At 40.8% G+C, this 27,186-nt stretch overlaps 1 protein-coding gene across 1 annotated transcript in view; it reads left to right on the top strand.

Moving 5' to 3' along the window:
* The window catches only part of EPS15 (epidermal growth factor receptor pathway substrate 15), a 124,491-nt gene that overhangs the window by 70,500 nt on the left and 26,805 nt on the right, over nucleotides 1–27,186 (top strand). The window contains exons 12-15 of the mRNA XM_063427807.1: nucleotides 10,654–10,739; nucleotides 21,552–21,624; nucleotides 25,963–26,124; nucleotides 26,534–26,731. Of these exons, the coding sequence (XP_063283877.1) occupies nucleotides 10,654–10,739; nucleotides 21,552–21,624; nucleotides 25,963–26,124; nucleotides 26,534–26,731 (519 nt within the window). The remainder of the gene's footprint in view (nucleotides 1–10,653; nucleotides 10,740–21,551; nucleotides 21,625–25,962; nucleotides 26,125–26,533; nucleotides 26,732–27,186) is intronic.

Below are 27,186 nucleotides of genomic sequence, written 5' to 3'. Positions count from 1 at the left end.
GAGGAAATATTTCTTCTCAACTCCAAAATTGCAGCCCTATTTCTCTTTGGATCAACACGCTATTTACCTCATTTATCGTAGCCATAAATCCACAGTTTTCAAAAAATATCCTGATTTCTTCCAGAGTGTTTGTTAAATGTCCGTTCCATGTAATGTCCCACATTGTTTTCATTCTCCTTTTACTGGGAGCCTCATATTCATACTGGAATTAAACTGTAATAGTGTATACCAGGCTTACCCAAAAATGGGCCCTCCAGATTTTGCTGAACTACAACTCCCATGATTCTCCGTCTATTTCATTCACAGAATCATGGGAGTTGTAGTTCAGCAACATCTGGAGGGCTGGAGTTTGGGGAAGCTTGGTGTATACTTTCTTTCATAGAACACAATCTATATACAATACCTACATCTATTATCTTTGAAATAAGGTAAATTTACATCTTACTAGGATACCTTACTTGTGTTGGGAGAAGGTGTGATTAGACTGGCAGCTTATTCCAGGTCAGGTCACCATCTCTAGTGGCAGCTTATTCCAGGTCAGGTCAACATCTCTAGTGGAAGCTTATTCCAGGTCAGGTCACCATCTCTAGTGGCAGCCAATGCAGGGTCAGGTCACCATCTCTGGTGGCAGCCAGTGCCGTGCCAGGTCACCATCTCTAGTGGCAGCCAGTGCCAGGTCACCATCTCTAGTGGCAGCCAGTGCCAGGTCACCATCTCTAGTGGCAGCCAGTGCCAGGTCACCATCTCTAGTGGCAGCCAGTGCCAGGTCACCATCTCTAGTGGCAGCCAGTGCCAGGTCAGGTCACCATCTCTAGTGGCAGCCAGTGCCAGGTCAGGTCACCATCTCTAGTGGCAGCCAGTGCCAGGTCAGGTCACCATCTCTAGTGGCAGCCAGTGCCAGGTCAGGTCACCATCTCTAGTGGCAGCCAGTGCCAGGTCAGGTCACCATCTCTAGTGGCAGCCAGTGCCAGGTCAGATCACCATCTCTAGTGTCAGCCAGTGCCAGGTCAGGTCAGATCACCATCTCTAGTGTCAGCCAGTGCCAGGTCAGGTCAGATCACCATCTCTAGTGTCAGCCAGTGCCAGGTCAGGTCAGATCACCATCTCTAGTGGCAGCCAGTGCCAGGTCAGGTCAGATCACCATCTCTAGTGGCAGCCAGTGCCAGGTCAGGTCAGATCACCATCTCTAGTGGCAGCCAGTGCCAGGTCAGGTCAGATCAGCATCTCTAGTGGCAGCCAGTGCCAGGTCAGGTCAGGTCAGATCACCATCTCTAGTGGCAGCCAGTGCCAGGTCAGATCAGATCACCATCTCTAGTGGCAGCCAGTGCCAGGTCAGATCAGATCACCATCTCTAGTGGCAGCCAGTGCCAGGTCAGGTCAGATCAGATCACCATCTCTAGTGGCAGCCAGTGCCAGGTCAGGTCAGGTCAGATCACCATCTCTAGTGGCAGCCAGTGCCAGGTCAGGTCAGATCACCATCTCTAGTGGCAGCCAGTGCCAGGTCAGGTCAGGTCAGATCACCATCTCTAGTGGCAGCCAGTGCCAGGTCAGGTCAGATCAGATCACCATCTCTAGTGGCAGCCAGTGCCAGGTCAGGTCAGGTCAGATCACCATCTCTAGTGGCAGCCAGTGCCAGGTCAGGTCAGATCACCATCTCTAGTGGCAGCCAGTGCCAGGTCAGGTCAGATCACCATCTCTAGTGGCAGCCAGTGCCAGGTCAGGTCAGATCACCATCTCTAGTGGCAGCCAGTGCCAGGTCAGGTCAGATCACCATCTCTAGTGGCAGCCAGTGCCAGGTCAGGTCAGATCACCATCTCTAGTGGCAGCCAGTGCCAGGTCAGGTCAGATCACCATCTCTAGTGGCAGCCAGTGCCAGGTCAGGTCAGATCACCATCTCTAGTGGCAGCCAGTGCCAGGTCAGGTCAGGTCACCATCTCTAGTGGCAGCCAGGGTGCAATCAGATCACCTATTTAAAAGACCTTGTGGCCCACTCTTATAGTATTTAGACTTGATCAAAATGGTGATATATGTGGAGTATATATGCTTTGGGTTTCACAGAGTATTGTTTATTACTTCCTTCTTTGCCCTGGAATAGGCCAGATATTCAATTCCATTTATAATGTAGAATTATTTCCAAGATTTGTGACGGCAAACTCCAGGTCCTTTCTAACTTGACAATACATTTAAGCATTCTTTGAAATGGCTAAGGAAAGCAGATCCTTTCACAAACTCTTTAGATAAAAAAAATCATGTCATTAAATTATTTAAAAATAATAAATCTGGTGCTATCTATTTGATACAAACAACCCCATAGCTACCTGACTATAGTTTGACACGGTTTGTTTTTGTGAGTTGTGTTACTGTTATGTGATCTGCCCGTACATTTATTTATGTGTGCATCCATCCTTATATTTTACCATTATCTCTATTCACATACTTTCCACTAAGTGGCGCTAGGGGTCATCTCTCTGCCAGTGCTTGCTGTGTAAATTGCAGCTTGAGCTTCCATAGACATCTATCATCCCAAAGATGGCCTGTTATTAAGAATTGAGTCATGCAGCTTTTTACACATATTTATGTTTAATAAGGGCAACTGTAGGTCTGCATTTTTATTCTTTTCCCTAACACATTGCCAGAACTATTGATTCATTGACTAGCACATATAAAGGTTATCCCCCCCCCCCCCCTTGTAGATTTTAATTCCAGGAGTTAAAATGAATCATTTGAATGAAATTGTAGTGTCTACATGTATGAATGCATGAGGAAAGAAAACAAATATATATAGTAATTTTAAGTAAGGCCAATACTACAGCATTCTTAAAGGGACACTTAAACCACTTTAACCCCTGCAGTCTCACTGCTCAATTCTCTGCCATTTAGGAATTAAATCACTTTGTTTATACAGCCCTACTCAACCTCCCCACCTGTGAATCATACTGCCAGTTTGAAAACATTTTTAGCAGGCTATTAACCCCTTAACGACGAGTGACGGACGAGGTCCGTCACTCAGGGGAATGCGTTAATGACGAGTGACGGACCTCGTCCGTCACGCGTTAAAATTAACGCCGCGATCGCGCAGTGCCGGCGATCGCGGGGTTAATGCTGTTGCTGGGTCCCTCCGAGTCAGGGGCAGACCGGCAGCAGTAAATCCGGATATCCCAGCCCATGTGATCGCTGTGATAGCCAGTCACAGCGGTCACAATGCTGCTGGGATATCTGATCCGCCTCCCTCCACCTCGTGTGGGTTTGTGAAGTGGAGAGAGACGGATCGGTGCTACATTGTGTCCCTGATTTATTGCAGAGTTATACTTAAGTATAAAATTCACTTTTGTGGAGTTAAAAAAAAAAAATTAACCCTTTCCCTGCTGCTTGATCACTGCTAGCAGTGATCAATATACAGGTCACAGTACTCTACTGTGATCTATTTTTTTTTTTTTTTACTTTCAAGGGTTAATTTTTAGGTTTTTTGTAACCCTAAGGGGTTAAATTTTATTATTTGATTTTATTAATTTGTGATTTAGTTATTTTGGTGGGTGGAATTTAGTGGGAATTAGGGTATAAAAAAAAAAAAAAAAAAAAAAATTTTTTTTTTGTTAGAGTTTTGTTAGCTGTGTTAGCTGTATTAACAATGTTTAGAAAGTATAGCGCGGAGGAGGCTTATGCCCTGTTAGCGGCAGACTCAGAGGCGACTGACACTGCCTCAGAGAGTGAAGCAGGGAGTGACGCAGGGGATGCAGGGGACATGGACTATGTGCCAGATACTGCAGGACCATCAGGAGAAATCGACGATTCCCCTAATGCTGACCATGGCGCAGATGACTGGGTACCCCCTAATAATTTTTCCCCAGACATCCCAGTGTTTACAGGCAATCCTGGCATACAGGCGGACCTGTCTGCCTATAGTGCGCTGGATGTTATGCAGCTGTTCTTGGGGGATGAGATTTTTGGGGAGATAGTCACCCAGACTAATCTCTATGCGGAGCAATATCTGGCACGCAATCCAGACTCTCTTATCTCTAGGAAAGAGAGATGGTACCCAACCAGTGTGCCAGAATTTAAACAATTCTGGGCACTGACCATGTTAATGGGGCTAATTAAAAAGCCCACAATTAGGATGTATTGGGCTAAACATCCTATTTGCAATACTCCTATTTTTGCCGAGACAATGACAAGGGAAAGATATGAAGACATACTAAGATTTATGCACTTTAGTGATAACAACAAGTGCCCCCCAAAAGGTGATCCGCAGTATGATCTTCTTTACAAACTACGCCCTTTAATTGCCCACTTTAACAGTAAATTTGCCGCTATATATACCCCCAATAAAAACATTTCCATTGACGAGTCCCTAATGAAGTTTAAGGGAAGACTGGGGTTTAGACAATATATCCCATCCAAAAGATCCCGATATGGGATCAAATTTTATAAACTATGTGAAAGTGGCAGTGGCTACGTATACACCTTCCGTGTATACGAAGGAAGGGATAGCCACCTTGATCCCCCAGGTTGCCCAGATATAGTAGGGACAAGTGGAAAAATTGTCTGGGACTTAATAATGCCACTACTTAATAAAGGTTATCATCTATACATCGATAACTTTTATAATAGCATCCCACTGTTACAAATGTTGTATTGCTTCGAGACCGTGGCCTGTGGCACTATTCGGAAGAGTCGCACAGGTTTCCCAAAGGCTCTGGCAAACAAAAAAATGAAAAGGGGGGAAACAGCAGCTCTCTGCCAGAATGAACTGCTGGCACTCAAGTACAGGGATAAAAAGGATGTTTTCATCTTAACCACCATCCATGGTGAAAACACTCGGAGGGTCGCAGTTCGTGGCAGAGACGAATATAAACGGGTGCCAGTCTGCATACGGCAATATAATCGGCATATGGGGGGCGTTGACCTGTCCGATCAACTGATGCAGCCATATTTGATCATGAGAAAGACCAGGGCATGGTATAAAAAAGTGGGCATATACCTTTTGCAGATGGCAATCCACAATGCCTTTGTTATTTTTAAAAAGGCAAATGCTGGGCTGAAAAGCACTTTTCTTTCTTTCCAGTTTGAGCTAATTTCTAAGCTGCTAGAATGCCACACAAGGAGACCATCAGTGGAGCCTAGCAGAAGAATGGAGGCAGGTCACTTCTGCTTTAAGATTCCACCAACCCCTAAAAAACAAAACCCCCAGAAAAGGTGCAGGGTGTGTTACAAGAGGGGCGTAAGAGTTGAGACCAGCTATTACTGCCCTGATTGCCCCTCTCAGCCCGGCCTATGTATTGGCCATTGTTTTAAAATTTTTCACACCCAGGCCGAATAAGTAGACCAGTTTTGGGGTGTGATTTTTGGTTACCGAATCTTGGCTTTGTCTACCGTTTATCCTGTCTTCTCTGATCCTTGACCTCGGCTTGTCCTATCGTTGTTCCGTTTCTCTTTACTCCTTTGACCTCGGCTTGTACCTTGACAATTCTCTGCTTGTATAGCCCGGCCATTCTAAGGACCGGTATTACAAGTTTCTCTCTCTGTGTTCTCTCTCTTTGTGGTCTGTCTGTGTTTTGGTTTCGGAATCCATGACAGCTTTGCCCGGGACGCAGATAACTGTGTACTACCCCCGGATAAGTTTACCCCAACTATTCTGTATATGGGGGTATCATTGCACTAAGATGACATAGCTGAGCAACATATTAGGTGTTATACTGCCGTAGCACACATAAGGATAGCAAAATATACAGTAACATCTCCAAGTGTGTGTCAAAAAGGCAGAAAAAATGCTAATTGCAACTAGACTTGGTACAAACTAACAAAAAAATGATCCTACACTAAGGTTTAGAATATACCTTTTGAAATACCCTGGGGTGTCTACTTTAAGAAATGGTAGGCCTTTGTGGGGTAGTTTGAATTTAATACCTGCTAAGATGCTTGGAAATTGCACATAGGCCCAGCGTCAAAATTCAAAGTTCGGTAAAAACTGATATGGCTTGGTCTCCTATATGGCACTGTAGCTTCACAAAATAGTCCCAAAGACATACAATAGGGGTGTCATTTTACTCAGAAGACTTAGCTGAACATAATTTGGGGGGTATGAACTTAGTGGCACATGTGAAATATACAAAATGCCCAGCACAAATGCAATCCATATGTAAAAAACGCACAAAATAATTTTATACCACATACTTTGGCATCTATTGGTGAAAAAATGGGGGCATGTTAAGGCACAATATGCACCTTATGAGATACCCTGGAGTGTCTACTTTTACAAATGGTAGGCCTTTGTGGGTTTTTTTTGAACAGTCAAACTGTTATAATACCCCAAATGGAAGCATAGGCTCATTAAATCCGTCTCTCAAAATTCTACTGTGAGTACTGAAAAGGACAGGTCTCCTATATGGCACTGTAGCTTCACGAACTAGTGCCAAAGACATACAATGGGGGTGTCATTTTACTCAGAAGACTTAGCTGAACATAATTTGGGGGGTTTGAACTTAGTGGCACATGTGAAATATACAAAATGCCCAGCACAAATGCAATCCATATGTAAAAAACGCACAAAATTATTTTTTACCACATACTTTGGCATCTATTGGTGAAAAAATGGGGGCATGTTAAGGCACAATATGCACCTTATGAGATACCCTGGAGTGTCTACTTTTACAAATGGTAGGCCTTTGTGGGTTTTTTTTGAACAGTCAAACTGTTATAATACCCCAAATGGAAGCATAGGCTCATTAAATCCGTCTCTCAAAATTCTACTGTGAGTACAGAAAAGGACAGGTCTCCTTTATGGCACTGTAGCTTCACAAACTAGTGCCAAAGACATACAATGGGGGTGTCATTTTACTCAGAAGACTTAGCTGAACATAATTTGGGGGGTTTGAACTTAGTGGCACATGTGAAATATACAAAATGCCCAGCACAAATGCAATCCATATGTAAAAAATGCACAAAATTATTTTTTACCACATACTTTGGCATGTATTGGTAAAAAAATGGGGGCATGTTAAGGCACAATATGCACCTTATGAGATACCCTGGAGTGTCTACTTTTACAAATGGTAGGCCTTTGGGTTTTTTTTTCGAACAGACAGACTGTTATAATACCCCAAATGGAAGCATAGGCTCATTAAATCCGTCTCTCAAAATTCTACTGTGAATACTGAAAAGGACAGGTCTCCTATATGGCACTGTAGCTTCACGAAATAGTGCCAAAGACATACAATGGGGGTACCGTTGTACTCAGCAGAAGTAACTGAACACATAATAAAACTTTGTACAGGAATAGCACACACCAACTTTACAAAATACACATGAGAAGTTCTTTGTTATAAGTTTGTGTGCGAAAACCCCCCAAAAAACACAATTTTACTCCAATATTTAGCAGAGGTTGGCGGTAAAATGGCTACGTAGAAAGTGTCAAAACAACCTTAGGTAAATAGCCTGTGGTGTCTACTTTATATAAATATATACTTTTGTGTGGCAATTTTGTTTTCTTTTATGGCTATTAGGCTTACAAGACAAACATACCAAATTCTAAAATCGCTCCACATAAAAAGTGTATTTTACTCCTTGTGCTTTGTGACCTGTAACTACCAAAAAAAACTGAAAATCCCAGACACATTATATATTCTGTAATTCAGAACAACTAAATGAATTTATTTTTAATTACTTTCCTTAACCTGCACTAATTATGTACACATTATTATTGCAAAAACTGTAAAAAAAACACACAAAAATTCATTTTTTTTGCATATTTCTGTATTTTTTTAATAATAAGCATTTATATATATATGTGTTACATCAAATTAAAGCCCTTTCTGTCCTTTAAAAAACGGTATATAATATGTGTCGGTGCAATGAATAAGTAAAAAGCAAATTGCAGTTGAACGCAAATAGCAAAAAATGCAAAAAATGCCGTTGTCATTAAGTGAAAGACAAGCTTCTGAAGCTCTGTCCTTAAGGGGTTAACAGAGCAGGAGATGAGTTATTTTAATGTAAACAAACTGTGTAATAAAGAAAGTTTAAACATTAGATCTCTCTTTACAGGAAGTGTCTAGGAAGGCTGTGCAAAACACAGCAATGGGAGGTGCGGCTAGGGCTGTACAAACAAAATTATTTAACTCCTGAATGGCAGAGAATTGAGCAACGAGACTGCAGGGGCCTGATCTATACACTAAAACTGCTTCTTTAGGCTAAAGTTGTTTTGGTGCCTATAATGTCCCTTTAGCTTTTTGTCAATACATGAATACTGTATGAATTTCTTCTCTCATCATTTCATTGTTAAATTTTTAAAATAGACACTTTTTTTTTTTTTTTTTTGCAAACCGTAACACCCCCCACAGTCAGCTGTTGTGAATTGTCTTCTCTGTGTTACCTAAAAATGAGTCAATGCATTATTTTATAGAGGGAAGCTCTGTCCAATTGGGGCTTTTGTTGACTACAGTAAATTTTCACTGTTTGGAGGAGGGTTTTACATTTTGTCTATTTATTCAGTCTGGGGTTCACAACACATCTCACATGCACAGATTGGTACATGTCTCTGGCTATCTGCAGTTAGTCGCAAACTGCAACCACACTTTGCAGCTGCTCTCATTAGCGCAGATAGAGAGAGACTGTGTACCTGACTGACCCCAGCATTTTGCCAACCATACCGGTAAAAATAAATAAAATAAAGAATTTTAGAAATCTATCTATTTTTCAATTACTGCTTGAGCCATGGTTGGAGCCACAAGAGAAGCAACTAGGTGACATTTTTATAGGGTTGATCAAAGTAGGACTTCCCATGGGATTTAGTGGCCCACCTGACTTTTTGTTTGGTGGCCACATTCCTATTGCATGATTTGAACAGAGACACGGGCCACGAGCTACGTCCCCATGCTTGTTGTGTCTGTGCAAAGATTATGCTGAGTTACTGTTCACTTTTGTAGTGGGTTTAGCAAATGCTTTTGTAAGTTAAATAAAATGGTGGTCTGTATCGCTTTGTAACGCATATTTGACTACACTTGTGTTATACCTTTTTAACTCTACAGTATTTAAAACAAAGTTCTGCTAAAGGTGTTAAAAGTGCAATCTTAAAACATCAAAGCCACCACTATCACAGAGGAAGCAGTGGTACTGTCTTTTGACACCCCTTGTACGCTCTCATTATATCGGTCATATTTCATCATTGCTTAGTCTACCTTATTTACCTGCCACACCTCCAAATCACACTGCAGAGAGTACAGAGAACTGACAAAAGCTCAATTAGACTGCCGTTCGGTGGCTGTCGGTGCCTAGAGGGATATCCGCTATACCTCACTGACAATGCCTAACAAGGTTGAAACGGTCGTCTGGGGTTGCTGTATTTCTCGTGCAGAGATCCGGCCTGCATTTTGGGTGTGTTCTGCTCTTTTAGGTGGAATCATTCTGACATGCAAATGGCCCTGGTTCTTCTTGTAATGGCACAAAATGAGCTAAAACCAGCTTGAGATCTGAGTGGGGACACACGAAGAGCAGGCTATTTTTTTGACACTGCATAGTCTATTCTCCAATAAATAGTTGGACTCCGGTGTCCAAGCCAAGAATTAATGCCTTCACAATTTACACTTTTTAACTTGGTTCCATCTTAAATTGACCCAATTCAACTGCCTGAAGTATCCCTTTGTGCTTTTACCCTGCCATGTTCAGTGGTAATTTCAGGGACTGGTTATGTCCTATGAAAATCAGTGGGCATTTGACAGACTGCATAGAAAATTCACATTTTAAATTCCCTATTTATTGATCTATTTAGTTACCACTCTATACTCTCCACTTTAGGAATATAATATATACACAGTGCATTTTAAAAAGTATGTTTTTAGTGTTTTTGTTGCAGCTTCATGCAATAATTGTTTATTTTTTTTTCCACTGTCAATGTACACTTAATACCTTATAATGACAAAGCAAAACAAAACAAAACAGATTTTTTGACACCATTGCAAATGTATTAAGCAAAATTAAACAAAACAAACCTGAAATACCACAGTGGTATAACTATTTAGACTCTTAACACTATTCTACCAATCTGCTTCCCAACACAGTACTTGGTTGAAGCACCTCAAGTCTTTTTAGATATTTATCTCCTCTCAAGCTGTCAGGTCGGATGTCTGTGGACAGCCCATTTTCAGGTATGTCCACATCATCAGACTAGGGAATCTTGTTTTCCACAGTCTGATAGTCCTTTAGGTGCTTTTATTTATTCATTTTAATTTTTTTCTGCAAATTCTAAGCGTGCTTCTGTCTGGCAAGTTTGCTATAAAGACTGATGGAGTGTCACAGGATGGTTGCCCTTCCGCAAGTTCTCCCCTTCTCCACATGTGTATGGAGCTCACAGAGTGACCTTTGGGTTTTTGATCACCTCTTACCAAGGCTATTCTCCCCCTTTTTTCCTAGAGCTGGCAGCCCAGCCCAACTGAGCAGAGTTCTTGTTCCAAAAGTATTAAATTTAAGAACTATGGAGGTCACTACCCAGCCCTCACAGGACTTTCATGCAAAAAAATAGTATAACAAAACCATTCCTTTCTCTTCTGTGTGTTCGTTTCTTGTGCAACCCATGCCATTTAATCACGTTTTCTGTGCTGCATTGATTCGTTTGTTAGTGCCATACAGAATAAACTGTGTTCTGACCAAAATCTTACCTTACAGGTCCCAGCTGCTCCCAGTCCTGTTGCTGATTTCTCTGCTATCAAAGAACTGGACCATTTAAATAATGAGATAGTGGATTTACAAAAGTGAGTAATAAATAGGTGTTTGCATTTGACATCTCCTTCCTTAAAACTATTTTTTTAAATATATAACTTAAAGGTTTACCTATATCATAGCATCTGTGAGTGTTATTTTGTAATATCTCTTGTCAGTGCTTTGCTCTAACCGAGGACCATCCAGTCAATCCTCGTTGGTTGGAAGCACAACCTATCTGACCAATACAAAAAAAAACAAAGAAATGCACCTTATACACACAATTATATACAAGGATACTTATCAGTGGTAGGTAAATGCAGCCTCCCTCAGATCGCTCCCAGCTAGCAATCAACTTGACCACAAGAATATACAAAACACAACGAGGTAACCGGCTAATTATCTAAATGGAAATGAATAAAAGAAATATAGTGTAATACAGTTTACAATATTGACACTGCGCAATATGAAATGCACTCAAAGAATCTTGGACAGTTCAGGCATATATGGTGCCTCCCCTGGTGATATATATATGCCTGAACTGTCCAAGATTCTGTGAGTGCATTTCATATTGCGCAGTGTCAATATTGTAAACTGTATTACACTTTATTTATTTTATTCATTTCCATTTAGATAATTAGCCGGTTCCCTCGTTGTGTTTTGTATATTCTATCTGACCAATACCTTGCAGGTAACTAAGAGCTTTTTCGAATAGTGATTTGATGTGCAAACACTGGGCAGTGTAAAAATGCACTTTTCTTATCAGGTAATGTGGTGTTTTAAAAAATAAATAAATAAATAAATTGGCTATAGTCAGAACTTCAGTTTTTAGATCACTACAATTTGCTATTTAGTGAATAAACATCAGAATTCATTGTTTTTGGTTGGTTTTTTTTTCATTTTATTTTATTTGAGGTTTGTAATTTTAAAATTAGCAGCTACATTTACTAAGCATGAGACTAGCCGCTGTTGAATTAATTTACACTTCTTAGTCCATTTGAAGACCCACGGTATTTATTATCATGCATCGCATGGTGGCTCCCAACTGTAACAGAGTTCAGTCTGCAGATCTATTTCCCTATTGTAAATGTCTCAAAACCGCTAAGCCAGGTAAATAGCAGGCTTAAGCCTTTCAGTTATCCCTGCAAACAGCTACATTTAATATTTGTAGCTATAAACCATCTCTCACAGTGAAAGTCAATCAGGTCTCTCCAATACAAAAAAGTACCAGTAATTAAAAATAAAATGCCAAGATAGGCAGGTTATTGGCCTATCCTCTCCATCCACACCCCAGGGGGTGGATAGTAAAATTAAATGACGCCCAGCAGATGCCCATTAAATAACAGGAGTAACCCTTGCAGGGTTGGTTCTCTCTCGGGCCCTTTTGGCCCATAATATATTTTATTTAGGGAGACTGGGTATTTTGTTGGCAATTATGGCGGCCTTTTATTTATCGAAACTGGGCATCTCCTAGATCCTATTTAATATTGCTTTCCACAAATATTTATTTTTACAGAGAGACCCGATTATTGGTCTGTGAGGCCTAATGTCTTATCTCACAAGGAGCATATTTTATGCCAGTAAAAGGCTTCATTGGAGCTAATGAAATCACGCCATTTAGTGGATTCCAAATGGAACACTCGCACCTTGGCAAAAACCTGGAAATAGCTATTTTTGCGTAACCTTGCTGCGACACAAAAAAAAAGCCCATCGGGCTCTAGTATATCGAGCTGTAAGATTGTAAGCTTTGTGACGAGAGCTCCAAGAGACCTCATTTGTTTATAGAAACATAGAATGTGACGGCAGATAAGAACCATTCGGCCCATCTAGTCTGCCCAGTTTTCTAAATACTTTCATTAGTCCCTGGCCTTATCTTATAGTTAGGATAGCCTTATGCCTATCCCACGCATGCTTAAATTCCTTTACTGTGTTAACCTCTACCACTTCAGCTGGAAGGCTATTCCATGCATCCACTACCCTCTCAGTAAAGTAATACTTCCTGATATTATTTTTAAACCTTTGTCCCTCTAATTTAAGACTATGTCCTCTTGTTGTGGTAGTTTTTCTTCTTTTAAATATAGTCTCCTCCTTTACTGTGTTGATTCCCTTTATGTATTTAAATGTTTCTATCATATCCCCCCTGTCTCGTCTTTCCTCCAAGCTATACATGTTAAGATCCTTTAACCTTTCCTGGTAAGTTTTATCCTGCAATCCATGAACCAGTTTAGTAGCCCTTCTTTGAACTCTCTCTAAGGTATCAATATCCTTCTGAAGATAGGGTCTCCAGTACTGTGTACAGTACTCCAAGTGAGGTCTCACCAGTGTTCTGTACAATGGCATGAGCACTTCCCTCTTTCTACTGCTAATACCTCTCCCTATACAACCAAGCATTCTGCTAGCATTTCCTGCTGCTCTATTACATTGTCTGCCTACCTTTAAGTCATCAGAAATAATCACCCCTAAATCCCTTTCCTCAGATGTTGAGGTTAGGACTCTATCAAATATTCTGTACTCTGCCCTTGGGTTTTTACGTCCAAGATGCATTATCTTGCACTTATCCACATTAAATGTCAGTTGCCACAACTCTGACAATTTTTCTAGTTTACCTAAATCATTTTCCATTTGGCTTATCCCTCCTGGAACATCAACCCTGTTACATATCTTAGTATCATCCGCAAAAAGACACACCTTACCATCAAGACCTTCTGCAATATCACTAATAAAAATATTAAAGAGAATGGGTCCAAGTACAGATCCCTGAGGTACCCCACTGGTGACAAGCCCAAGCTTCGAATATACTCCATTGACTGCAACCCTCTGTTGCCTGTCACTCAGCCACTGCCTTACCCATTCAACAATATTGGAATCCAAACTCAAAGATTGTAGTTTGTTGATAAGCCTTCTATGTGCAACAGTGTCAAAAGCCTTACTGAAATCGAGGTAAGCAATGTCTACTGCACCACCCTGATCTATAATTTTAGTTTCCCAATCAAAAAAATCAATAAGATTAGTTTGGCATGATCTCCCTGAAGTAAACCCATGTTGTCTCTGATCTTGAAATCCATGTGTTTTTAGATGTTCAACAATCCTATCCTTTAACATGGTTTCCATCACTTTCCCCACTACTGAAGTTAGGCTTACTGGCCTATAGTTGCCCGACTCCTCCCTATTACCTTTCTTGTGAATGGGCACAACATTCGCTAACTTCCAATCTTCTGGGACTACTCCTGTTATCAATGATTGGTTAAATAAATCTGTTAATGGTTTTGCTAGTACACCACTAAGCTCTTTTAATAGCTTTGGGTGTATTCCATCAGGCCCCATTGACTTATTTGTCTTTACTTTTGACAGTTGAAATAGAACCTCTTCCTCTGTAAACTCACGTGTAATAAATGACTCATTTATCCTTTTTCTTAACTGAGGTCCCTTTCCTTCATTTTCATCTGTAAATACCGAACAAAAATATTCATTGAGGCAGTCAGCTAGACCTTTATCCTCATCTACATACCTTCCTTCTTTTGTTTTTAATCTAACTAATCCTTGTTTTACTTTTCTTTTCTCATTTATGTATCTAAAAAAGGTTTTGTCCCCCTTTTTACTGACTGTGCTATTTTCTCTTCTGTGTGTGATTTGGAAGCTCTTATAACTTGCTTAGCCTCTTTCTGCCTAATCTTATAGGTCATTCTGTCTTCCTCACTCTGGTTTTTTTTATAATTACTAAATGCTAACTTTTTGTTTTTTACTATTTTGGCTACATCTGTGGAGTACCACAGTGGTTTCTTGAATTTTTTGCTTTTACTGACAAGCCTAATGCAATTTTCTGTTGCCTTCAGTAGTGCAACTTTTAAATAATCCCATTTCTTTTGGACTCCATTTAAATTGCTCCAGTCTGATAATGACTCCTTTACACATATTCTAATTTTGGAAAAGTCTGTTTTTCTAAAGTCTAAAACTTTTGTTTTTGTGTGGTGTGACTCAGTCACTGTTCTTATATTAAACCACACTGACTGATGATCACTGGATCCTAAACTTTCACCTACAGTAATATCTGATACCAAATCTCAATTTGTTAACACTAAATCTAGTATGGCCTCTTTACGAGTTGGCTCCTCAACGACTTGTTTTAGAGACAATCCCAGTAGGGAGTTTAGAATATGTGTGCTCCTGGCACAAGTAGCTATTTTTGTTTTCCAATTTACATCAGGAAGATTAAAGTCACCCATGATGATAACTTCCCCCTTCATTGTCATTTTAGCTATTTCTTCAACTAGTAGATTATCTAACTCTTCAATTTGTCCTGGGGGCCTATAAATCACACCTACACGAGTTACTGTGTGATTACCAAATTCTAACGTAACCCAAACTGACTCTATGTTCGCCTCACTAACCTTTATTAGGCTAGATGTTATGCTATTCTTTACATACAGGGCCACCCCTCCCCCTTTCTTGCCTTCCCTGTCTTTTCTATATAAAGAGTACCCTGGTATTGCTATGTCCCAGTCATTTTTCTCATTATACCATGTCTCAGTAACAGCGACTAAATCTACACTATCAGTTGCCATTATTGCCACAAGTTCATGGATCTTATTCCCTAAACTGCGAGCATTTGTAGACATGACTCTAAGCTTATCATTTTTTAACACACTTGCTACAGGCACCTTCTGTCCTTGTTTTGGGGGACAATTGGATTGATGTTTTATCACCCTTTTGCCCCCCCCCCCCTCCTAGTTTAAATACATCCTAGCAAAACCTCTGAACTGCTCACTGAGAACATTTGTTCCCTTTTGAGAAAGATGCAAACCATCTTTTTTGTACAGTTTATTTCCATTCCAAACAGAGCTACCATGAGCAATAAAGCCAAATCCTTGCTCCCGACACCATTCACCAAGCCACAAGTTAAAGTCCCTAATACGCATCCGCCTGTCATTCTGAGTGTTATGCACAGGCAGAACTTCAGAGAATGACAATGTGGAAGCAACCTGCCGTATATCATTGGCAAAAACACTAAAAACTTCCTTAACCTCTGAAACCTCATTGCAAGCCAAGTCATTTGTCCCTAAATGGACAAGTACATCCAATTCCCCTTCCTGCTTTGCTTGCTTAACAATATTACAGATACATCTCCTGTCTCTGTGAGCAGTAGCTCCGGGAAGACACCTCACAAGACCACCATTGTCCATCTCCACACCTCTTATGATGGAATCCCCCACCAACAACTGCTTTCTATTAGGCCTCACCATAGTCTTCAAGCCTCTCTGCACAACACCACTAGCCTCAGTGCCTTTCTGCACAACACCACTAGCCTCAATGCCTCTCTTCACAACACCACTAGCCTCAATGTCTCTCTTCACAACACCACTAGCCTCAGTGCCTCTCTTCACAACACCACTAGCCTCAGTGCCTCTCTTCACAACACCACTAGCCTCAGTGCCTCTCTTCACAACACCACTAGCCTCAGTGCCTCTCTTCACAACACCACTAGCCTCAGTGCCTCTCTTCACGACACCACTAGCCTCAGTGCCTCTCTGCACGACACCACTAGCCTCAGTGCCTCTCTGCACGACACCACTAGCCTCAGTGCCTCTCTGCACGACACCACTAGCCTCAGTGCCTCTCTGCACGACACCACTAGCCTCAGTGCCTCTCTGCACGACACCACTAGCCTCAGTGCCTCTCTGCACGACACCACTAGCCTCAGTGCCTCTCTGCACGACACCACTAGCCTCAGTGCCTCTCTGCACGACACCACTAGCCTCAGTGCCTCTCTGCACGACACCACTAGCCTCAGTGCCTCTCTGCACGACACCACTAGCCTCAGTGCCTCTCTGCACGACACCACTAGCCTCAGTGCCTCTCTGCACGACACCACTAGCCTCAGTGCCTCTCTGCACGACACCACTAGCCTCAGTGCCTCTCTGCACGACACCACTAGCCTCAGTGCCTCTCTGCACGACACCACTAGCCTCAGTGCCTCTCTGCACGACACCACTAGCCTCAGTGCCTCTCTGCACGACACCACTAGCCTCAGTGCCTCTCTGCACGACACCACTAGCCTCAGTGCCTCTCTGCACGACACCACTAGCCTCAGTGCCTCTCTGCACGACACCACTAGCCTCAGTGCCTCTCTGCACGACACCACTAGCCTCAGTGCCTCTCTGCACGACACCACTAGCCTCAGTGCCTCTCTGCACGACACCACTAGCCTCAGTGCCTCTCTGCACGACACCACTAGCCTCAGTGCCTCTCTGCACGACACCACTAGCCTCAGTGCCTCTCTGCACGACACCACTAGCCTCAGTGCCTCTCTGCACGACACCACTAGCCTCAGTGCCTCTCTGCACGACACCACTAGCCTCAGTGCCTCTCTGCACGACACCACTAGCCTCAGTGCCTCTCTGCACGACACCACTAGCCTCAGTGCCTCTCTGCACGACACCACTAGCCTCAGTGCCTCTCTGCACGACACCACTAGCCTCAGTGCCTCTCTGCACGACACCACTAGCCTCAGTGCCTCTCTGCACGACACCACTAGCCTCAGTGCCTCTCTGCACGACACCACTAGCCTCAGTGCCTCTCTGCACGACACCACTAGCCTCAGTGCCTCTCTGCACGACACCACTACACTCTGAAAGTGCAGAAAATGAATTATGTAGAGCAACAGACTGTGCAATATGCCTTTTATCCACAACTCCAAGTCTACCAGATCCTACAGTAATCCATCTGCCATTCCTAGTATGTCTCTGCGGCAGTGGCTTTGCAGCAGTTCTAGCCTGAGTTTGTTTACCAGATAATTTACAAATCTCAGACTTCAAAAATACAATCTCCTGCCGCAAAATAGAGAACTGTCTACAGATTAGACAACAACCAAACCTCCAAAAAGTGGAACGTGAAACAAATGCAAAGCAACTATTACACAGAACTAAGTCTGCCATTCCAATGAGGTGAATAATTTAAATCAAACAAACCTTAACTTTTTATTTATCCTCCTGAATACCTCGGATTACCTCCAGGTTATCTCCAGAATATCTCCAACCACACACACACTTAGAAGCAACACTCTCCAGAATATCTCCAACCACACACACACTTAGAAGCAACACTCTCCAGAATATCTCCAACCACACACACACTTAGAAGCAACACTTAGATGAAGCAACCAAGCTCTATTAGCCAAGCTAATGACAACTACCCTTATATACTCCTAAAATCACCTCCCACTAGGAATGTTTAACACCTGGGTAGGCCTCTGCTTATTAGCAAACAATAGCTAATTTAAATAGCAATCAATAGCAAGTAGCTACCTAATCCAATCAAATGCCTTATAATTACCAACAGGAAATCAAACCTTGTGCAGTCAGTAACCTTTTCCTACAGATGAATCTTACCTGTAACAGTAAAAAAGAACTCTTAGCACAACTCTTAGACAGTTGAAGCTTCTGTAAAACTCTCCAGAATATCTCCAACCACACACACACTTAGAAGCAACACTTAGATGAAGCAACCAAGCTCTATTAGCCAAGCTAATGACAACTACCCTTATATACTCCTAAAATCACCTCCCACTAGGAATGTTTAACACCTGGGTAGGCCTCTGCTTATTAGCAAACAATAGCTAATTTAAATAGCAATCAATAGCAAGTAGCTACCTAATCCAATCAAATGCCTTATAATTACCAACAGGAAATCAAACCTTGTGCAGTCAGTAACCTTTTCCTACAGATGAATCTTACCTGTAACAGTAAAAAAAGAACTCTTAGCACAACTCTTAGACAGTTGAAGCTTCTGTAAAACTCTCCAGAATATCTCCAACCACACACACACTTAGAAGCAACACTTAGATGAAGCAACCAAGACCTTGCGGTCTTTGTGCTTCACCTCCTTTTTTTTTTTTTTTGTTGTTGTATTTATTATTGCGCTTATAAACCAAATCCACATATTTTGCATTTATTGATATCCATCAGTCTTATTGCTGGATGTTGCTGGAATAGGAGTAAATCACTGAAGAGTGAAAATTGGTGTCAAATTTCCTTCACTATGAAAAGGCAGTGAGAAAGTTAACTGTCACTGCATCCATTCTGTGCAGCTTGCAAAGATTTCACCCTTCTGGAATACAAATGGTTAACAGGCAGATTCTATTTCCGTACTTGGCCCCTTGGGGTGCGAAGTAGCCATTAGCTACAGCACATCTATTGTGGTGTTTGTAGTTCCTGCATCTCTTGCTGTGTATTTCTTATGATAGAATTCTATTATGGCAATTTCAGTTATAGATGTTTTCCATTCTAATCTGAAAAATTAACCCCTTCCATAATTTGTTTTTTTGTATTTACGCTTTGGGTAATTGTCTTTTTGTTCTGAGACTGTAACTCCCACTAGGATTAAAAGCTTTCGAAGAAGCCAGAAGTCAAGATTGTCTTCATCTCTTCTCCTTTTATCGACCTTCACTGCTTTGCGTTCTCATTTTCCTATTTTCTTTTTTACTTCATTTCAACCTCTTTATCTTGCGCATACACATTATAAAGGTGGGGGGGGAAGAAAAATCATGAACATCGATCATGTTGCGTGCAGTTCGGGACTGTTTAAAGTCCCCGCAGCGTTCTGCTAATCATCGGTGAGTGTTTTAGGATTCCAGGCTGCTGTGTTCGTTCGGGCTATGTGACAGCATAGTGTTTAAATGCAGACATGTAGTTAGGCCCTTTGGGTCTGCAGGAAGCTGCCATGTAGGTGATGCTGTCAACTGATTATGAAGATCGGCCCTTGCATTTTCTGCAGATCAGCTGTTAACATTTCATTTTCTATTTATATATGAATGTGCAGTGTACAGCTTAGCTTCTGTTCATACTTATGTTTTGAATTGAAATCTTGACAAATTAGACTGTGTAGAAAGCCTGTCATATATTGGATGGGGAAAACGCCAAGATCCATAATTAATTTGCAAACCTCAAACCAAAACAGGTGACTTAAAGAATAAATACATTTAAAAGATTTTTAGAAAATAAATATTTTTTTCCCCTTTAACACGGCTATAAATGTAATTAGTGTTTTGTTTATTTTTATTCTGGTAACATGCCATTTGATGTTGCTGTGCTAGTAAGGTGATCTTGTAACAAGCTCACTGACTGGAATATTGAACTGTAGGTCATATGAAGGTCACTATATTACTGCAATTCTTTTGCCTTCTGCTCAGTTAGGGTATTGTTTTGCTGTATTTATAAAACACCAGCATACATTGCAACTCTATACGGTGCAAATCTAGCATACGAGAGGAAACCTGACTTTGCTCAAATTTTTGTGTTTCTGTATCTGTATCTTTTTGGCATTGTGTGATATATATAGTAAATTGTATATATACAACGCAGAGTGAATACTTTAAAGTTTGCATGCCTGACCTTGCTGAGGAAGAAATTATGGACTTGCACATTTATTGCTTTGATGTCAAATATAGCCATTATTGTGATGATTACAGCATTTTAAAGGGCTTTTCATAAAACCTAGAATTGGGGGAGTCATATAGACAGAGGGACACTTTCATTTTAGTAATGTGTTCAAGGGCAGGGCTGTTCTGAGAAATTTTAGGTGACTTACTAATAACAATTCATGCAATTAAAATGTAACATACAACATAAATAATTCCAATAATAAATAGTTTAAAACACAGTTTGATTTACACAGGCTGATTTCTGAAAACATTTATTGTAATTTAAAGACCCATTACTTTATTATTGCTGTGAAGCTCTGTTATACACTCAAACATACTACCAATATGGAGCTACAAAGAGGGACATTAGAATAGTAAATCACAGAGGGATTTGAGCTCAAAATAGGGACTGTCCCTCCTTAATAGGAACACTTGGCAGTTATGCAGTTACTGTCATTGCTGGCTTTCTCTCCTGTCAGTTCTGCTGAAATCTCCTCCAGTTTAATTAAACCACACAGGTATTTAAATCACAGCTAATTAATATCCATTTTATTTCCTGGCCAACAATGCACCATCACTGAGTGGGGCTTTAACCTATTAGTGACCATACCATGTAAATGGCCAGGAAAAGACAATTCTGGTAAGTATATGATTAAGAATTTTCCTGCATAGCACATGTAAACTGTGGTTATTGGATATGGATGCAGAGACCCTTCATTAACTCGTCAATTGGTGCAATGTTTAGCTATATGACCCGTATACAACTTATACAATTTGGTATAATCATGTTCTATTCTAGATTAAATTTTTAGTGTAAAATAGCCTAGCAAAGAGAAAATTAGCAGAGTTATAGAATTTTATTCCAGAATTTTTTTTAGCTTATTTGGCCTAAAAATTGCAGCTCCCGTGGTGATTTTCACTAATTCCTGGTGTTGTAGGTAAATATCTGGGAAATGATAATGGGTAATAAAGACAATTGAAGATGTATCTGTTAAGAAAGAGTAACTGTTATAGAATCTGAATTTAGAATTGTATTCTCCTCCAGGGGCCCGGGAGGTTTAGATGTCTGTAATTGAATATGGCAGGTTCGAGCTTTGGCTGAGTTAGGTGTACAGCATCGCTGCTTGTGGTTCTCTCCTCCCAGGCACAAATAACACAGCATTTTGCATTTGCTGAATTCCCCCTTAGCAACAGTGATCTCAGCATAGACACACTATATCCATTGATTTATTTGTCCCCTCCTCCTGCAATCCTCATTCTGCCTCTGAACGCTCTTCCACAATGAAGCATCGGTTTTAGCATTTCCAGGGCCTGCAATATATGATCTTGTCCACTTTGGGGGGGTCTCTATAATGTACCTGAAGTGGGACTCTGGATTAGGGGGCTGGATTAACATGCCTGCTGTTACGAATGTCTTCAGATATTCTTGTATGGTTTGCTGGTCTTCCAGGGAGAAAAGCAATGTGGAACAGGAGCTGAACGAGAAGGAGGAAGCTGTGAAACAGAGGACGGGTGAGATTCAGGTGAGGAAATACAAAGGCCACCAACCATGGCAATTTCATCAGCTATTAAGTGCAATTGAGATTAGCCTGTTTTATTTACTGAGGGGGAGGTGAGGAAGGTTGAAATACATTTAAATATATTGTTATAATTTTTTTTTTTTATCTCGCAGCCTTTATATTTTAAGTCTGTATGTATGTTAAGTGAACATTCAATATTGAACAATGTCTCCAATTGTTTCTGGAAGTGCCTGCAATATTAAAAGGGTGTGTAGTGCTTGATGTGTGACACAGAATGATTCTGCTGGTCAGAATGCACTTTTTTTTTTTTTCCCCCTTTAAATCTTTGATATTATTTTTGAATCCGACCGCATTATTTCTTTATTTTTTGAGGAAGGCTACCCCCTTGGTGCTAGAAGACTTGTCAAAGAGATGATTGTTATCTAGTAGTGGTGTGATCTAGTTTTCTAGATCACTGATTTTCAATCTCTATCAAAAAGTAACCCTGCAGGTCTAAAAAATAATTCCTAAGCAACCCTTCCTTGAGAAAGTAATTTCTATTAATTTTAATTCCAAATGAAATGTGTAGACCCTAATATTTGTTAATCCCATATTGGAGATCAAGCCTGATTAAAAGTAGTAAAGAATATGTTTAAATTTAAATATGAAATAATGTGAATACTGTGTAAGTAAGGAGGTGTGTATGAACTATTAATCTGAAGTTTAAAAGTGGCAAAATGAAAATATAATACACACAACAGTTGCACACAGAGGGTACTGACACCCATACCTTTACGTGCTGAGGACACTGACACAGACATATAGCTTTGGGGCAATAGTAAGGTGATAGGGGTTGTAGTTGGGGGGACAGTGGATATAGTGGGGGGATAGGGGCAATATCATCATTCTCCCCCCCCCCACCCCCCGAGGCTTACTTTGGGCCAGTGAGGGTGAATCTTGGTGGTCCACTGGGAGAAGCAGCATGTTTGTACCCCTCAATGGGAGTTCGGTTGTACACTCATGCTGTCTGCACATCCAGTGGGAGCTCTGTGAAATAGAAATGTGGCATGTGCATGAGTGTGAGTTATATTGCTGTGCCCCACCTCCCCACACACAGAGCCACCAAACATGTATGAATACTTTGATGCGCATACACACATTAAAACACACACGCAGATACACATTACACATGTATGAACACCTTGACACACTGGCGCATGCACACATTGAAACAAACCGATGCAAATATATATTTACCCATATACCCTTTAGTGTACATTCCCATGTTATATTGCGGTGAGACTCCAGTACACCCATACACAGCATCCCATTCTGAGCTATACAACAGCATCTTAATTTACCTTTTAAATAAAAATATGCATCAACATATCTGTGTGTGTGTGTGTGTGTGTGTGTGTGTGTGTATATATAAAATCTAAAACTAGCGAAGCCCATATAACATTAGCCTGATTAGTGCGCTCACTAATAACTTAAAGCAGGACAGAGTGACTGCAAATCCCATCCTCCCTCGTGACCTTTTATGGTTTGATGACATTTGGAAGTCAGAGCAGTTGGAGGGCCAAGGTGGGCCAGTAAGAATTAAAAACTGTGCTTTCTTTTTAATTGTGCTTCTCTGCTGCACAGTGTGAGCCACATGAATATTTATATCCCAGCATGCTTTATTTTTAATATACTGTGGCTAATGTGCATGGTGGATGTTTGATTTAAATTGGCATTCATACTTCCCCTCACCAAAACTAAACCTTGTTTCTGTCTATGTATGAATGGCTTTCATTATCTGTACGTACAGTCAATCTATCTAAAAATATCTCTGTCTCCATATCTATATCAAGTTACTGAATGTTCAGTAGATAATGGGTTTGGGTAAGCACAATATAGAACATTCGTTGCTCAATAGTGGACCTGATGGAATGATGTATGTTTATAGAAAATACATTTTAAAAAAATCAGCCAGTGCAGGAAATATACAAGTTAATTTTTGCAGTGGTTTTGGTACGTGAAGTATAAAGGGTAACGTGTCCCGTTTTTTCAAACAGTTTTTGAACAGTTTTGGGGAATAACGGGGCTTCCTGCTACCCCAAACCCTTTTAAAAACACTAGTCTCCTGTACAAAATAGGGGGATATGTTCACAACATGTGGTCCTGCTATGCTATGCCTACAGCATTACATACTCGTCAGATACAATATCAGCGTCATTAGCAATATAAAGCTACTTCCATACCAGAACTGTAGTCCTTTAGTCGATACTAGGTTTAGAGTCTCTCCACTCTGCAGTTGCCAGCAGATATTGGACAGACAACGTGAGAATCAGCCTTAATAATATACAGGGCCCTCAGCAGAGGCCGATTCTGGTCCCTTCCAGGTAAAACGCTCACAGTACTGTCTGGTGGCATTCAAAGCGGAGATAAACTCTCAAGGTTTGCCTGAGCCTTTAGATGGGAGGCAGTCTTGTGGAGAACCCTCTCCACCATGTAGGAATATTAACATAAATGGTGTCAAGGCTACTACATACTGTACAAAGAAATTCTTCTTTATGTTAGAATTTAACAAAACTTTATGAAATGTATTTTTTTTTGTGTACGTTGCATACAGTTTTACTTTTGTGTTCTGCTCTGTCTTTGCATGTTACCCTGTGCAAAGCCGAGAATAAAGTTATTAGTATTTTCGTAGTAATCGTGTATGCATCTCCCACATTTATTTCTCTATCACAAAAAAACCCTTAAAGTTAAAGCATCATCGCCAATAATTTCAGCCATGCACGGTATAACCTTTTATTTAACAATTTAGTAGTTATACCTCCAAAGAAAACACGCCCGCATTTAATTACACATTTTTTCATCAGAGGTGTATCAAAAAATCACGTCTGCAGCCTTTGCAAGTCCTCCCCTTTTCCCCAGCCCAGACTTTCTGTGACTGTCCAATCACAAACTTCCCAATGCAGCTCAATGAGAAGTCTTTGCATGTGTTGATATTGGGTGACTAATCCTAAACGCTTTCTCTGCCACGAATTCCAGTGAGACATCTTCAAAACCCATCTGGCACAGGGAGCTTGAGTTAAGGAAATTGTTTTTCTACACATAACTATAAGTATTTAGGGCTCAATTTAAAAAAAAAAAATAATAATTTTTCACAGTTGTCAACATGTTATTTCCTCATTTTCTGGCAGCATCCCCCTATGACATGTTGACTCTTTGTAACATAACCGCTTCTTCTTGATTATGGATTATGTATTATTATTATTGCTCAATGTACTTGGTTATGTTGCCTAGAATCACTGGGAACTGTCTGTCGAATTTATGTCAGTGTTTAGTAGAGGTTTGACCGAAATTGCCCCTTCCTCCACCATATGGATAATGCAGAATTAACACTTATCAATGTCAATTTAGTTCAACCTGAATTGGTTGAGACCTTTGAGTTAGAACAGCACGCTTTGCAAATACCTGCTGTGTCCATGTATGGTGAAATTGACATTGATAGTGTGGGCATTTAAATTCTGTGTAATCAATGTAGGTGAAAAGGTCTCTGGGTGCTGTGGAGAGCCCCAGATTTTGACAAACCTCTCCTGAACAGGTTACCATAGCATCTGGGAAGAATGCATGGAGATTCATGGCAACATAAACACTCCTTTTAACTGTAGTAATACACAATTATATAATAATATGCCACTTAATTGTAATAATATATGAAGCTGTATTGACACTCCAGTTACCTGTAATAGTACACTAAGCTGTTATAACAAACCAAACTGTAGTGATTGTTACTTGGCGAATCCTTTAACATTCTCTGGCTACTATAATTTATCTACTGCTCTCATTGTCTGACTCTGCCCTCCATGTGCCGATTTTTAAGCAGTTTAACATAAGGTATGGTTCTTGTCTTCCCAAAGCCCTGGCCTCACTGGAGGTGTGGCTAAGATAGTTTGAACACTTCCTGGTAGCCATACCAATTAATTCTAGCAATAGGTGCAGTGGTAGGATGAAAACAGTCAGCTGACATTCTCTGCCAATCACAGTCCCCTCTAATGCTTTATTTGACCAAGCAGCAATGGGCTGCTGGACATTCTTGTTTAGGATTAAAATATTATAAAATGGTTATTGATGAAAGGTAGGACAGCACCAGGGGACTCCAGATGCTAAAATTACTTCAATGATGAAGCTGTTATGGCGCCTACGTTGTCCCTTTAAGTAGGTTCTTAACATGAGTTACAAGATATCTTGTTTGATGTTGGATACACTGTAACCGCAGGCAATTTAGATGTTCCTTCCATTCATTTGTGCTGCTGCTGTGATTTAGCTCCTCAGGCAATCATGATTTTAACAGGAAATTATTCTGCTTTATAGGATCTACAAGATGAAGTGGAGCGAGAAAGCGCTAATTTGCAGAAACTGCAGGCAAACAAGCAGGAAGTGCAAGAGGTCCTGGAAGGATTGGATGAGCAGAAAGCAAAACTCGAGCACCAGCTTCAGGATCTAAGACTGAAATGTGAAGAGGAGACCCGTCAGGTATGAAAGGGTTTCCTGGGTGGGTTAATTACCTTTTCATGAGCTACCTTCAACATAGATCCAGTGTAAGTGAATGGGTGACACGCATCCATTCTAGGAGCAGACTGAGCATGTGTAGGGCCTATATTCAGATTGGCGGCTTCCACAAAACCTCTAGCCTCCAGCGAACATTCATCGTTGACCATAAACAGAACGGTTCGTTTTAAGATTATTATTATTATTTTTATTTTTTTTACATTAACTTTGCAGACATTACCTAGTGTGGTCCAGGTGGAAAAGACACCTCTGACTGACATTTCATCTGGACACATAGCTTTTCTCTTCCACCATGTCATAGTGCACTGCATCAACAAATGTTCTGTCTTTGTGTGGGTTTAAACCTTGTAATATCTATGTTGTCAATGAGCAGATTGCCTCCCTGAAAATGGAGATCGCCAACCAAGAGACACAGATTTCATCGTACGAGGATGAGTTAATCCAGACAAGAGACGAGTTGAGCCGTCTTCAAGAGGAGACTGCACAGCTAGAGGAGAACCTAAAGAATGGGAAGGAGAGACTGGAGCCCCTCGAACAAGAACTGCAGGAATCCCAGCTGGAGATACATGTAGTAAGTCATTACCAGACTTCCCAACAGTTGAAATGCTACCTATAGTTCCGGGTTTTTACTGCTTCTATTTTCATTTTTTATTTAGTTTCTACATTTATGCTGCTTTTTTTTTTTGGTTCATTGATGAACATTTGTTTTTGGGAGGGAGGTATAATTTTAAGCCACATACTTTGAATAATTCGTTAACCTGTCCTTGCACACATTAATTTTGAAATCTTCACTCCGTTTTGATTGTACATTACAATTCCATACATTGGTTAAGGTGCTGTATACAACAGATTCTGTACACATATCAATAGACACTGAAAACCTCTCGGTCTTCTACTGTTACTAATCTAAATGTTTGCCTCAAAATGTTTTCTTTTTTCTGTACTGCAAAAGACTCTGCACACTTGGCTCCCAAGAGATTTCTGCAAGGTCTAATATTCTAGTTTTTTCGGTGTTATAAGATAGAA

Source organism: Pelobates fuscus, chromosome 7 (assembly GCF_036172605.1).
Source record: "Pelobates fuscus isolate aPelFus1 chromosome 7, aPelFus1.pri, whole genome shotgun sequence".
Classification (NCBI taxonomy): Eukaryota; Metazoa; Chordata; class Amphibia; order Anura; family Pelobatidae; genus Pelobates; species Pelobates fuscus.
This window is presented reverse-complemented; position numbering and strand designations above follow the sequence as displayed.